The sequence below is a fragment of the Oncorhynchus tshawytscha genome, linkage group LG06, assembly GCF_018296145.1.
Source record: "Oncorhynchus tshawytscha isolate Ot180627B linkage group LG06, Otsh_v2.0, whole genome shotgun sequence".
Classification (NCBI taxonomy): domain Eukaryota; kingdom Metazoa; phylum Chordata; class Actinopteri; order Salmoniformes; family Salmonidae; genus Oncorhynchus; species Oncorhynchus tshawytscha.
Genome location: NC_056434.1, coordinates 51766584 through 51782115, shown reverse-complemented (window position 1 = coordinate 51782115; position 15532 = coordinate 51766584). Strand labels below are relative to the sequence as shown.

At 39.8% G+C, this 15532-nt stretch overlaps 1 protein-coding gene across 3 annotated transcripts; it reads left to right on the top strand.

Annotated features, from left to right (window-relative positions):
- Positions 1–535: 535 nt before the first annotated feature.
- On the top strand, positions 536–12708 carry LOC112252694 (bisphosphoglycerate mutase). 3 transcript variants are annotated; one of them, XM_024424159.2, is made up of 3 exons: positions 536–634; positions 5024–5656; positions 6455–12708. In XM_024424159.2, exons 2-3 carry the CDS (start codon positions 5056–5058, stop codon positions 6628–6630), a joined length of 777 nt encoding a protein of 258 aa, XP_024279927.1. In that variant the 5' UTR covers positions 536–634; positions 5024–5055; the 3' UTR covers positions 6631–12708. The 3 variants fall into 3 exon arrangements, with proteins under 3 accessions (XP_024279927.1, XP_024279929.1, XP_024279926.1); XM_024424161.2 differs by lacking the exon at positions 536–634 and adding an exon at positions 1291–1409 and having other exon boundaries at positions 5029–5656; XM_024424158.2 differs by lacking the exon at positions 536–634 and adding an exon at positions 1296–1409.
- The last annotated feature ends 2824 nt before the right edge of the window (positions 12709–15532 follow it).

Genomic DNA, 15532 nt, shown 5'->3' with positions numbered 1-15532 from the left:
CATATTACGGTGTATTCAGGAACAATACCATGAGTATGAGTATATTCAGGTATATTCAGGTATATTTAGGTACTTGATTATGAGTGCGAAATATTCAGGTATGAATCTGCTTTCTCTTCACAGAATATTTGTAAAGTACTGCAAATTGAGGTTGTTGTTGTCGCAAATTAAAGTTTCCAAAAGTTACCAACAGATTTTCAAATTAAAATATTACAAACCGTTAACTTCATAGTATGATCTTTCAATGCACACACTATCCAAGTATGGGATATATTATTATGCGAATGTATAGCTACAAGCTCTTTGAAGATAATAAACCTTTGTTCTGGTCGATATTCTAAAAGAGAATGTGCTACCATAAAAGCAACACAGATTTTTTGGGGCAATAAAATTTGAATCAAATCAATGTACAGACAGTACATATTCGTGTTGGTATGTGAGACTTTTATTTTGAAACCTTGCTATGTGGCAATATAGATTGGAAATCTGACCATGAAGATCATTGTGAAAAAGTGACCTCAGTTGAAGAGGGTAAGAGTATCAGCTGAAGCAATGTTGGGGGCTCTGCTGGGAGCCAAGGTCAAAGTCTGTTGACTTCAAGGCCAACCTCAAGACTGTCAAAAAGGAGGAGAAGGTAAGGGAAGTAGTAGTTTTACATAGTAAAAGTCTCTTGCATTGTTATATGTTTTGTATGGATGCAAATCAAATTTACGTCATACGATAGATAATTCTCGTCATTCAATAGAAAATAATGTCTTATTTTTAATGGAAAGTAATGCATTATTTTTATGTAATTTGTTATGAAATTGTATTTATATGATGTAGTATGGACACACAATGTTGGATAGTTAGAAGTTATTCATAAAATTGTGTTACTGTCAATGAAGCACTTATTAACATCGTATTATCATTGTCACTTGCATGGTCAACAATAAAAGTTAACACTGCATTTGTGTGTGTGCGCGTGTGTGAGTGCATGCGTGTGTGTGTGTGTGTGCGTGCGAGCTTGCGCATGTCGTTTGTTTTGTGTATCAATCATAGTTTATACTGTAGTTTTTTTAAACAAAAAAAGTACAGTATTTTCCACTTTGCAGGCAAAACACTGACATAGCAGATACTTAATAAATGTCCACATTCAGGGACTTTTAAAATGTACCCAGCTAAATATGTCATGCCACGCCTTCTTCCTCCATGATGACGGTCCCAGACAGCGCGAGCCGTTCCTTTCATCCGTCCATATATGGGCAGTACACGTTACACAAATCCCGCCCAAATGTGAGATTTACCGCTTCGATTGGACCACAAGCTGTCAGTCGCGGACTTCTTTTGAACACTCTCGATGGTGTTCCAAATATCTGTCATCAGTCACGACTGCACGACAATTGGTCTAAACTTGTAGCTCACGCAGGGTAAGGTTGTTTCCATGCTATTATTGTAATACATTTTCCGTTTTAATTGTTATTGACCCGCATTTTGTAGCTTGAACGTCTTACATGCATGCCCTCGTAAAAACGCATGCACGCTATCTGGATTCTGGACAGAGTAGGCTACCAATGTATGAGATGACAAGTGCAAGGCATCCCAGCTAACGTTAGCTGTTTTTATTGTCTGTTGATATGATGTAATAATATGGTATTCCGTATTCATTACGCCACAGGGAATGTGTAATAGCCACATTACGTTGTTTAGATTCAGCGTTACCCTGTGCAATGATGTTTAACTTGGGTTAACGTAACCGTGTGTTGGTTTGTAGTATGCCACTTGAAATTATTGACCTACCAGACCCACCCCTTAAACCTCTCAGCCATGTTGATGATGGCTACTGCTTCTGCTATCACGCTCATTAACAATAGAGTTGCATAGTAGCACAAGTAAAATATTTTAGGCTTATAGCAAGCGGAGTTGTGTACATGTAACTAATAACAGTGCTTAATTAATAGTGTGTGCCGTGACAAAACGTATGCGCGGGTGGAGGGTGACCTCAGTGAATCTGGAAGAAAAAAAACACCTTTATAGTAAAGCATTGCATGCATATCATCGCAATTGCTAGTGCCATAGAGGAGTAGAGTAGAAGCACTTACAGAAGTTGCAAACATGGGGAACATTTTTAGTTGTTTATGGTCCGGGAAAAATTGGGCCTTTTTATGAACGCATTTCATGCATTTATAAAATGACTGGAGACTTTGGCAGATACCACACAAATGATCGAAATGACAGTTTACTTTGACACAGATAAACTGAGATCAATAAAAACAACCTTGTCTTGAATCCATCAATGGCCTAGGCCTCATCCAGGTCTCAGAGCATTTTGTATTATTCTGTACGTGAATATGAGAAGCTCCTTTTAGTGTGATAAGTTATGTTTGGTATGGTTACATAAGACAGATGGTTACTTAAGTAGGGTGTTTGATCAGGGTGGATGGGTGGGTGTATAACCCAAAGGTTGCGAGTTCAAATATCATCACAGACAATTCTAAACTCAGCAAAAAAAGAAACTTCCTCTCACTGTCAACTGCGTTAATTGTTTTAGCAAACTTAACATGTGTAAATATTTGTATGAACATAACAAGATTCAACAACTGAGACATAAAATGAACAAGTTCCACAGACATGTGACTAAAATAAATTGAATAATGTGTCCCTGAAAAAGGGTGTCAAAATAAAAGGTAACAGTCAGTATTTGGTGTGGCCACTAGCTGCATTAAGTACTGCAGTGCATCTCCTCATGGACTGCACCAGATTTGCCAGTTCTTGCTGTGAGATGTTACCCCACTCTTACACCAAGGCACCTGCAAGTTCCTGGACATTTCTGGGGGGAATGGCCCTAGCCCTCACCCTCTGATCCAACAGGTCCCAGACGTGCTCAATGGGATTGAGAACCGGGCTCTTCGCAGTCCATGGCACAACACTGACATTACTGTCTTGCAGGAAATCACGCACAGAACGAGCAGTATGGTTGGTGGCATTGTCATGCTGGAGGGTCATGTCACGATGAGCCTGCAGGAAGGGTACCACATGAGGGAGGAAGATGTCTTCCCTGTAACGTACAGCATTGAGATTGCCAGCAATGACAACAAGCTCAGTCCAATGATGCTGTGACACACCACCCCAGACCATGACGGACCCTCCACCTCCGAATCGATCCCGCCCCAGAGTACAGGCCTCGGTGTAACGCTCATTCCTTCAACGATAAACTCGAATCCGACCATCATCCCTGGTGAGACAAAACTGACTCGTCAGTGAAGAGCACTTCTTGCGTGTCCTGTCTGGTCCAGCGACGGTGGGTTTGTGCCCATGGGCGAAATTGTTGCCGGTGACGTCTGGTGAGGTCCTGCCTTACAACAGGCCTACAAACCCTCAGTCCAGCCTCTCTCAGCCTATTGCGGACAGTCTGAGCACTGATGGAGGCTGATGGAAGCTGTTAGTGTCTTAACGACGGTTCCACAGGTGCATGTTCATTATTTATGGTTCATTGAACAAGCATGGGAAACTGTACTTTTACAATGAAGATCTTTGAAGTTATATGGATTTTTACGAATTATCTTTGAAAGACAGGGTCCTGAAAGAGGGACGTTTCTTTTTTTTTTGCTGAGTTTAGCTAATTAGCAACTGCCTTTTTAGTATAATGCAAACGTCTGGCAACGCAAATGTCTAGCAACCCAAAGGTTCGAATCTCATCACAGACCTTAGCATTTTAGCTAATTAGCAACTTTTCAACTACTTACTACTTTTTAGCTGCTTTGTAATTACTAACCCTAACCTTTTTAGCTAACCCTTCCCCTAACTTACACCCTTTTAGCTAAACCTAACCTTAAACCTTTAGTCTAACTTCTAAACTTAACCCTAACCTATATCCCCTAGCCTAGCTAACGTTAGCAAGTTAGAATTCGTAACATTCGTTTTGCAAATTCACAACATATTGTACGTTTTGCAAATTCACAACATATTGTACGTTTTGCAAATTCACAACATATTGTACGTTTTGCAAATTCACAACATAAGACATTTTTGCGAATTCGTAACAATGTATGTTTTGCAAATTTGTGACCTATAATCAGAAATGTAATTTTTAACATATCATATGAAATGGGTGATGGACATCCACAAATGAATACATACCATACGAAATGTAACATATCATACATACTAAATGAATTGTTCACTTATTTACGTACAGAATAATACGAAATGCTCTGAGGCCAGGTTGTAGACCTAGGTGTGTGGAGACATATTGTAGGCTACAATATGAGGAAATTATAGTCCGAAAAATGCTTTCCAATTTCACTGAATCACCCAATGATGCGCAGCTCACACGTTGCTGATGGCCAATGCGTTTGTGCCAAAAGCCGCTGTCTCTTGTTTAACTTCCAAATATTGTTTTAAAGTAAATCAAGTATTTTTGTAGCCTAAAGCAGACAGATTTGAGTCTTTTCATCAGGAGCCATTTGCTTTCTAATCTGTTTTTTCCCGCGACAGCAGAACTTCTATAACTTTGGCAAATGTATTTCAATTCTCACGGCTATGATTCTGTAAGGAAATAAATGATGGTGCAACACTGGAGAGATGAGAGAGTTGCAGGCTCATGTCTATCAGAGTAGAGGGAGAGAGATCATATCAAGTTGATCTCATTCTAGTTCTGTGAGAGATACAGGCACGCTTCTCATACAGCCATGGCCACGCGTTGGTTTCAAACAACGTTTCATGCCACGAAAGGTACCGGATTCAATCAAACAGGTTCCGGAACAAGGCACAAAGCCCCACTGAACTGCTGCTGTACATTTAGGTTGTTGAAACTCATCAAGTAGCCTATTCGAGACTTGTTGAATAATTCTTATTTAAGTTGTGTGCTAAGTGACTGATGATGTTAGCTGGCCACAGTAATAGTCCAGTGCGTTATGTAACTGAACCTGCACCCTTCGCTTCTATAATTCCTCATTGTTTGTTTGTGTAAAGTACAGGCTCCTGCTGCCAGCCTGTCCTTCCGGAGGTCCTATAATTCAACCCATTGTTTGTTTGTGTACAGTACAGGCTCCTGCTGCCAGCCAGTCTTTCCGGATGACCAAGTACAAAGTCTTTGTGATGAGGCATGGAGAAGGGGCCTGGACCAAAGAGAACCGCTTCTGCAGCTGGGTGGACCAGAGGCTGAGTGAGGATGGGGTAAAGGAGGCCCTAGCGTGCGGTCACCTCCTAAGAGAGGCAGGCTACCACTTGGATGTGGTCTTCACATCCCTGCTTAGCCGCTCCATCCACACAGCCTGGCTGCTACTAGAGGCCATGGGGCAGGAGTGGGTCCCAGTGGTGAAATCGTGGAGGCTGAATGAGCGCCATTATGGTGCTCTGATCGGGCTCAACCGTGCCGAGATGGCCCTAAACCACGGCGAGGAGCAGGTGAAACAGTGGAGGAGGAGTTACGACCTCACGCCGCCGCCTATCGACAAATCACACCCTTACTTTTTGGAGATCTACAACGACCGGCGGTATTCTACTTGCGATATTTCTAAAGAGGATCTCCCTAAGTCGGAGAGCCTGAAGGATGTCTTAGAGAGGCTCCAGCCATACTGGGATGGCACCATTGTGCCAGAGATCAAACAGGGGAAATCGGTGCTCATCTCTGGGCATGGGAATAGCTGCAGGGCACTGCTGAAACACTTACAAGGTATAACTGGTGTGTGTGTGCGCATGCAACCCCACTAGGCTTGAGTGCATCAGCTCCACCATTACTACCATTGACATTTGCTGCACTGCTATTGTCCTTTTTAGTTCTCTTTTGTTACTGCAGACTTCAGTAAGAGCAGTAATGGCTACTTTCACTTCCATTTGAATGTTTGAATCTACAAAAGGAGTTCGCTAGGCCCTCTATGCTTTAGGCCTAGTTCGTAACTAGCATTCACTCCCATTTGGTTTATAGCAATATATATATATATATATATATATATATATATATATATATATATATATATATATATATATATATATATATATATATGAGTTCCAGAAAGGGCATGTGGTTGAACTTGTACAAAAAGGGCACTAGGTTTATGTTACATCAGGCTACTGCCATGAGATCCACATTGACCTTTTAGCTCCTCCACTGGCCACCCTGTAACTTTATAGACAGTTATGTAATAGGGATATTATAAATCATCTATGCTATATAGCAGGAATTTTTGTTTTGCTCATTTGTTGTTAGGACCTACATTATAGACCTACAGTAGTCTGTTGCACATTTTGATTTGGTTTTAATTGGTTATTGAGCACTCAGATAAGCTTACTTCCATGTACAGAAATCAGAAAAGTTGGTAGCGCTTTCCATAGCAATATGGGATAAAGCTGTACAAACATAATGGTTATATTATCTTCATGGTGATAGTATAATAGTATGCCACAGGTTTTATTGTGGTTCACAGCAGCAGAACACTACAAATCAAACATTTATCTCTATTTATTTCAACAGGTATATCAGATGCTGATATCGTCAACGTGACGTTACCCACAGGAACACCCATTCTGATTGAGCTGGATGAGAACTTCCGGCCCACCAAACCCATGCAGCTCCTGGGAGACCAGGACGCCATCCAGGCAGCCATCAGGAAGGTGGAGGATCAGGGGAAGGTCAAACAAACACCCTGATTGGCCTGAATCTAGTCAACTGGATTCTAGTCATTCTAGATTCAAAAATCTAGACAACTGAATTATATTCATTATACATACTAGTGATTTGCAGAATCTAATCAACTGTATTCTAGTCATTCTGGAGTAGATTCTAGAATCTAGTCAACTGGCTGTAAGACTAATATACGAATTTTCCCAAGCCTGGGCTAGCACTTATTTAGTTGCCTGTTATGCACCATTAATCAGATTCACTCAAAGCTGAATTCTTGATTTAATTAAATCAATATTAAGTACATGCTATTGTAGTCAGTAAGTCTTAGTGAATTGACTATATACATAATCGTGGTATGAACTTAACTCAGGCTACACTATTGGGTGCAACAAGGAAACAAAATAATATTGTTCATACAGAAATAAGTGGTGTGCTGAAGGGAGTTACATTAACAGGCATATTTATCATTAACAAGCATATTTGGTAAATCTGCTGACTAAGTGTGTATTGAGGTATTTTGCCATTAAAGGAATAGCAGCATGTGAAACCATCAAATGTTCCTTTAAAAAAAAAAAAAACATTTTCAAACCTCTGTCACGTGCCTTCACTGCCATTATTCTCAATTTCAGTAGGATTTTGCGATGCAATTTTGTTAGTTCTTACAAGTGAATTATGACTGACAGAATATAGAATCTAGCAGTAGAATATGAACCAGCACTTAACAGGTACAAATTGTTATTTATCAAGAAACTTTAAAAGCACTTCATAACAAGTATTACCTCATTGAGACTGACAGTCAGGCTATTCATTCCAAGACCGGTCGGTGATTGTGTGATCAAAGCTTCTTTTAGTACATTAATGCTGTAAATGTGTTGTTGAAAAAGATCGGTCAAACTTGATAAGAACATGTCCGCTCATATGCTACATGCTAGTTTAAGAGAAGTTCATAGTTCACACCCTCTTCACACCAAATTCATTAACAGCCAATCGTATCCATTTATTGTTGCTTTTTTTTATCCAAAAGATTCAAGTCATTCATTTGTAAACTTGGAAAAGAGGGAACAACCTCATAATATAAGTGTTCTTAATAAGTCCCAAGTAAAGGAAGTGGAATTGCTTTGCAAACCTTCATATATTCTCTCTGAGTAATATTAACCTGAAATTCACCAATGTACTCATCGAACGGCAAAAACTCCCCAGTGTCGTCTACCAAATCACATACAAAATTAATACCCTTGTCATTGCCTTTGAAAATGGATTTCCTATTAATTTAATAACTCTATTATTCCAAATCAATGTTTTGTGGGGGGGAAAAATTGTGCTTGAATATCATTTTCCAGAAAAACAACATTAGCTGTTGAAACTTAGACAATTTCACAGGTAATTTTGGAGGGTCAAAATCACATTTCTTTAGGAATTCAAGTCCACCAAGTTTATTAAACAGACTGTTAGGGATATGATACCACATAGAGGTAGGATAAGACAGACATAATATCAACCATTTAATTCTAAAAGCAACCATTCAACAAATCAAGAAATAATTCTGGGACTGACTTGGGTAAATGGTTCTAGATAAACCATCGGTCTTGGACAAAAGAATTACGACCCAAGATTGAGATATCACATTGCTGCCACGGACTTAATGAAACTCTCATGGAATTAATCCTATTATCGATGTTTAAAGATTCTCTATCTGAAACGTTTTTAGTGATAACAATTCCTAAATATTTAACTTCCCTTTTTAACAGGCAATGTGACGGAGTCACAGCAAAGAATTGGCATGAGATCACATTTGTTAAGGTTGAGAGTCAACCCAGAGGCCATAGAAAATGTCTTGATTCTGTCAATAGCCAAGGGAATAGATGCTCTATCCTTTAGGAAAAGGGCAGTATCATCTGTAAATGGACTGATATTTATATCTTTACCAAAAATACGGATTCATTTTAAATTCTCAGATTTGTTTAGAAATATGGCTAGTAGATCTGTGGCTAAAATAAAGAGATTGGACAACCCTGTCTAATTCCTCTAGCAATAGAGAAACAAGGGGATGTACCATTACTAATAGCCAGCGAACTGCTATTATCATTATATTGTACATTATCCTTATCACTTAACAGAAATCCTCCCAAAACCCAAAAGTAGAGAGTTCTAAGTTACAAGTTGTTCGAAAGTGCCCAAAAGCATTTTTAAAAATCTAAAAACAATATAAATCTAGGTGAAGAGAGTCCTTCTTTGGTTTGGGTATAAGAACTATTAGTCCCTGTCACAAAGGAGGTGATAAGATAGCATTAGCAATACCCTCTTTGTGGCCCGAAAGCAATAACTCTAAATCACGCCAAAAATGTTGATAGAATTCAGGAGTCATGCTATCTGGTCCAGGAGATTTACCTATAGGCATTTGTTTAATGGTTTAGTCCAACAAAGTAATATCTATATCAGAATCACAGAGTTTCTTAAACCTTTCTTCTATAGGGTTAACAGAGTTATGAACTGAATCAAAAAAGGAATTCAAGTCGCCTTCTGAAAGATGAGATTGATATAGTGAAGTGTAGAAAGAGTATTTTGTTATTAATCACTTCACGATCAACAGATAGTGTCATTTACATAAATGGGTGTAATACTAAATGAAATAAATAAGATGTTTTTTTTCACCTTTTTCAATCCATTTGGCCTTTGAACAGATGAAGGCACCCTGTTCCCTTTTCATCTTCATTTAAATCAAGTTTATTGCTCAGCCTGTTAATATCAACATCTGCTTGGATAATCTTTTCTTAGCATTTTACCAGTAGTGATGGCAAGACATTGATTTCTGAATTTAATAATTTCCCATTTGTTAGTAGAAGAAAGAGCAGGATCGAGACAGGTCCCTCTGATAAGAGCTTTAGACTGTAAACAAAATGGCTCATTCTTTAAAAGAAAAGATGCTTTTGAAAATCTCTTGTCATTATCAAAAGGAAAGAATAATGGAACAGTGGCCTGTCAGAGGATCTGAGGAAATACTACATTCACTGACAAGATTCATAAGATTGGAAGATACCAACCAATGATCAATTCTAGATTTGAATTGTCTGTCGCTAGTTATAGAGTTGAACCAAGAACAATGTTCTAAAGTTGGATTCTGTGAACGCCAAATGTCGGAAAGTTGGGAGCAGAAATGTAGAATTAAGTTATTAAAACAATGGGCTGAATGCCTGACGGGATACTTGTCCATCCAGTCACGAGGAGCAACATTATAATCGCCTCCAGCAATAATGTTATCTGTGGAATATTTGTTTTTCAATTCAATTAAGACTTCACTAATAGATGTTAGAAGAATGACTATGTTATAACCATAAATATTTACCAATATGTAACATGACCCTTTTTTAAATATTTGAAAACATGACTTATCCAGTGACCCTCAGCATCACACCTGCTTTCTTAAACTGTACCTGGAAACTGTCTGAAAAGTATTCCCACACCAGCAGAATGAGATGAGCCAAGGCTAAAAATGATCTTGTCACCCCATTGTGAAGTCCAAAATTTGAAGTCCGTATCTGAGGAACGTGTCTCTTGAAAAAAAAAAAACAATTGGCCTTTTTAATGAATCTTTACAAAAACAAAAATTGCCTTTGGTACGTAAACCCCTGGTGTTCAATTGGTACGTAAACCCCTGGTGTTCAATTGGTACGTAAACCCCTGGTGTTCAATTGGTACGTAAACCCCTGGTGTTCAATTGGTACGTAAACCCCTGGTGTTCAAGAATAAAAAGCAAAGAAATGTTGACGAGCAGAGTATCCGAGATAGAGTTGTCTAGAATAAACAAGGGACCCTGAATATAGCATAAGCCCTTGAAAAATGTACTTGACGAACAGTAACGACCATAAAAGGAAAATAAATGGATAGACCGTGTAATAACACATATTATATTAATAGTTTAGATCTTCAATTAAACTCTCAAACGTAAAATAAAAACATATCTGACAGCTAATCATCGCCATATGAAAAATAAATGGAGATTTACTTACATAATATCAATCTTGAAACCAAATGAAATTACTAAAAGCTAACTGATTTCTTAGTATGCCATCAAATGAGAATCACAAATCAGTGGTGCTTACGTTGGTTAATTTTCACATTCAATACTCGCCACTACGGACAGTATGGCCCTATGCAATATCACCTATATGCGGTGTTCAGATAAACGATTGCATGAATAAACTCACCAGTTGAAACGGTATATGGCTTCATTAGCCTACTACTGTATAAGCAGGCCAACTCATGAAGCATAAATCAGTCACACGTGGCTCCACCCTGCGGTCGTCAATGACAGCAAACCCCTCGCGAAAGGAGGCTTTTTTTTCTCCCTGCGTCTTGCCCCATCGACTTGTGGCCACAGCCTCGCATGGGCATCCCTGTCGCGCTTGCTGAAATCTTCTGCAAAGCGAGTGCCTTTCTCCCTGAAGATCGGCGCAAGTTTGGCAGCTCTCCACACCTCGTCTCTCACGTTCCTTAACGCAAACATCATGATGACTTTGTCTGTGTCTGTTCATCTCCTTTCTCTTATCTCCGAGACGGTGTACAACATTTACAGCGATGTTCAGGATAGCAGGGAGATATGGAACAACCTTCCCAATAATGTCAATCACAATCCCTCTGATATTCTCACCATCAGTTTCAGGTAGCATGTTCAGTCTCAGCCCCCATCGGCGCTTGTATCGGTCCTGTTCATCACTGGCTGTGCGCAGCTCCTCGTTTTCTTTTGTCAGGGCATCAACTTTATTTTTCAACAGCTTCACATCAGTGGTAATATCCTTAATGCCTGCTGCATTAAACTCTGTAGTTTTGTGGGGTTTCGAAGGGGTTATTTGGACACCTGTACCGAAGACTAATTCCTCCAACCTCGGTACCATTAATTCTGGGAGAGTGTCAGAATCTTCCATATAGATGACAGCATCTACTTCGGTTACGACAGCTCCCTCTACATTTTTGCTAGCTTCCATCTCAGCTAATGTTACTAGCTAGCTAGTCTTCGCTGAACTTGCTTGAAGTATAACAAAGTGGAAAAGTGATGTTCGGTAAACCAAAAAAAAGACAGCAAAAATTCAGAGCATCAATGTTGTTGAGAAATGTAGCAAAACCTTTGTAGTTCTCGATTGCTAATGTTGTCTTACACTGCGGTAGACAGGACTATCAAGACATACTGAGCAGCTCACGTTATAGACAGAAGCATGCTACATGGCAGACCAATCCAAACTCATCTCCCGGCATGTCCAGCCCATCCATTATCTCAGCCAGTGTTACCTTAAAAGTGAAAGTATTCTTAACATAGTTTAGGTTATGTGAACAGCACTGCATTTTCAATTGAATACAGTGCTACTAAAGATGTTTTAGATTTGTACATTATTTGGATACTATTATTCAGGGCCGGTCCTGGCTGTTCTGGCGCCCTAGGCGAAACAAAAAGTGGCCGCCACTACAAGAATAATAACCCAACTTCAAGACGTTGAAGTTGGGTTCAATTTAAGCTCTGAATTAATGTTTAAAATAGGTATTTTATGGATGTTTAAATCAGGTACATTTTTGGTTCTGAATGAAACCATATGTCTAGACCGGAAAAAATCGGAGCCAAACATAGACCAAAAAGTCAACTTTGACATTGTGTGTAGGCCAGTGACAGAAATCTAAATTCAATACATTTCGAATTCAGACTAACTCAACAAAATGTGGAAAAATTCAAGGGGTGTGAATACTTTCTGAAGGCACATTGTTTGTGGCGCATTGAAGGCGCATTACTGTGATGTTTTTTGTTGTTGTTTTTTTACACAGGGAAGATACTTTGTTAGTGTGTCTCATTTTGTATTGTCTGTCTGTCTGATATTTTTTTTTAACGTGCTGTCCATCTGTCATAATAACCATCGTATTTGTTGTTGTGGTCTTCAGGTCATTAGGGAAATGATGACTAATATTATTAGTTCATCACTAAAACCATAAATGTGTAAATATATTGATACTACAAAATACTGTAGTCATGTCCTGTAATATTTTCTGTAATGTATTATCCCCACGGTTATACTAAATGTTCAGTGATGACATTAAGTATTAAACTTAGTTTGAAAACTTGACTTTGCCATTTGATGGTTTGCATGGTGGAAATAAAATGAAATGACTCGCTCTGTAATTGTAATGAATGCGCTGAGAGTACAGGGAGCGAGTGTTTTTAATAAAGAAACAAAACACAAACAACACTCCCAACATGAAAACAGAGTCAATAACACCTGAGGAAAGAACCAAGGGGAGGGACAGATATAGGGAAGATAATCAAGGAGGTGATGGAGTCCAGGTGAGTGTCATGAGGTGCAGGTGCACAAGACGATGGTGACAGGTGTGCGGGATAATCAGCAGCCTGATGACCTATAGGCCGGAGAGGGGAGTATACGTGATAGTAATGATATGACTGTCTCAGAAGTTTTCTTTGTGGTAAAAATGCCAAAGATGTTTCAAAGAATTGAAAGTATGTCTGTGTAGTTGTTAGTGTATTATGATGAGAATGTTCCTTTAAGAAAGTGTGCCTACCTGTTGGAGCTAGAGTTTTCCTGAATCATGATACAGTCAAGTGAACTGCAATGAGCAAAGCCCAAAGATAATGAACCTTTTCTTCAGGGTGAACACAGGCGGATACAGGGGGAGTGGCTGTTTGAGTTATTTGGCATGAAGGAGAAGACTGGGACTGCCAAAAACCATCAGTTCTGGGTGTGAGACTGTCGCCTGGGATCAGGCTAACAAGAATGAGGAGTATGGTGTACAATATGATTCTTATTCCCCCTTGTGCTTAAATTGAGCTTGCAGGAACCAATAGAAAATTTAAAAAAGTGCAAACCTAACACACCTTACTTGCATTCCAGAGAGGTCAAGCAAGATTTTAAATAATTATTTGAACCTAGATCTGTTTAGCATATTGGGAGGGTACTGTGTATGTACTATAGGCCTACACATGCACTACATGACCAGAAGTATATGGACACCTGCTCGTCCAACATCTCATTCCAAAATCATAGGCATGAATAGAGAGTTGGTCCTTCCTTTGCTGCTATAGGAGCCTCCACTCTTCTGGGAAGGCTTTCCGCTAGATGTTGGAACAGTGCTACGGAGACCTGCTTCCATTCAGCCACAAGAGCATTCGTGAGGTCAGGCACGAATGTTGGGTGATTAGGCCTGGCTTGCAGTTAGCGTCCCAATTCATCCCACAAGTGTTCGATGGGGTTGAGGTCAGGTCTCTGTGCTGGCCAGTCAAATTCTTCCCCACTGATCTCAACAAAGCATTCCTGTATGGATCTCACTTTGTGCACAGGGGCATAATAATGCTGGAACAGGAAAGGGCCTTCTCCAAACTGTTGCCACAAAGTTGGAAGCACAGAATCGTCTAGAATGTCATTGTATGCTGTAGTGTTAAGATGTCCCTTCACTGGACCTAAGGGGCCTAGCCCGAACCATGAAAAACAGCCCCATACCATTATTCCTCCTCCACCAAACTTTACAGCTGACACTATGCAGTCGAGCAGCTAGCGTTCTCCTGACATCCGCCAAACCCAGATTCGTCTGTCGGACTGCCAGATGGTGAAGCGCGATTCATCACTCCAGAGAGAACGCATTACCACTGCTCCAGAGTCCAATGGCAGTGAGCTTTACACTACCCCAGCCGACGCTTGGCATTTACGCATGGTGTGCGGCTGCTCAGCCATGGTAACAGATTTCATGAAGCTCCCGACAAACAGTTATTGTGCTGATGTTGCTTCCAGAGGCAGTTTGGAACTCAGTAGTGAGTGTTACAAACGAGGACAACACTCTGCGGTCCCTTTCTGTGAGCTTGTGTGGCCTACCACTTCGTAGCTGAGCCGTTATTGCTCCAAGACGTTTCTACTTCACAATAAGAGCACTTACAGTTGACTGGGGCAGCTCTAGCAGGACAGAAATTTGACGAACTGGCTTGTTGTGGCATCCTATGACTTTGCGACGTTGAACGTCACTGAGCTATTCAGTAAGGCCATTCTACTGCCAATGTTTTTTTAATGGAGATTGCATGGCTGTGTGCTCAACTTTACACCTGTCAGCACCGGCTGTGGCTGAAATAGCCGAATTCACTCATTTGAACAGGTTCCACATATTTTTGTACATATACTGCATCCTTTGAATATGATTGCTCTTTTATTTAGGTGGACAGAGGAGTTTCAATTAGCTATTGACTGTTGGAGTAGTAACATGTCCTTGTTTGGTGGGAGGCTACTGTAACTCTGTTTTCTGGCAGGAGAGAGATGTCAGCTGTTGGAAAGGGCTTTTATAGACTCTTTTATTTACTCATACATTTCCGCGTGGTTCAGATTCTTTTTAGATTACTGCATTGACTTCCCATCTCACTTAATAAAACTCCTTTTAAACTGATTATATTGCCAGTTTGCAAGCACAGTATAAGTAAGCTACACGGTATATTTATTTGTTGGTACATTTTCTGACAATCACATTAGTTATTGGTCTTGCAGCACTCGCCACTCTAATTAGTTTGTATATTCTGACCTGAAATAGCTGCATCCAATAGCTGCCAGTATGGTTAGTAATTAACTATGTAATTATTGGCCTACAGCTTTATTGAAAGCAGTAATGGTTCCCCCAATACCCTTTGAATTAGGTATTAGCTCTTAAGGATGGTCTCCCACCTATAGTCTGCCTATCCATTTCTAAAGTATGAATCAGACAACATTCCCACCTGGACGACATCATGGTTCCCTCCCTTGTTCTCTTTGCCCTGCCACATTTTTGTACATTTCACATCTGTCACATACCAATGCTGCTATATGAAAGCTACAGCTCCAAGACTAATGGCATAGTGCCAAGTTTCGTCACATTATTTCGCAGTATTTGTTGAGAACAGCCGAAGTCTTTCAATATTGTTTT

Excerpts from the sequence above, each read along its gene's own strand:
- LOC112252694 (XM_024424159.2), top strand. The coding sequence starts at position 5,056 with ATGACCAAGTACAAAGTCTTTGTGATGAGGCATGGAGAAGGGGCCTGG. Across the intron at positions 5,657-6,454 it reads ACTGCTGAAACACTTACAAG|GTATATCAGATGCTGATATC; the intron begins GTATAACTGGTG and ends TTATTTCAACAG.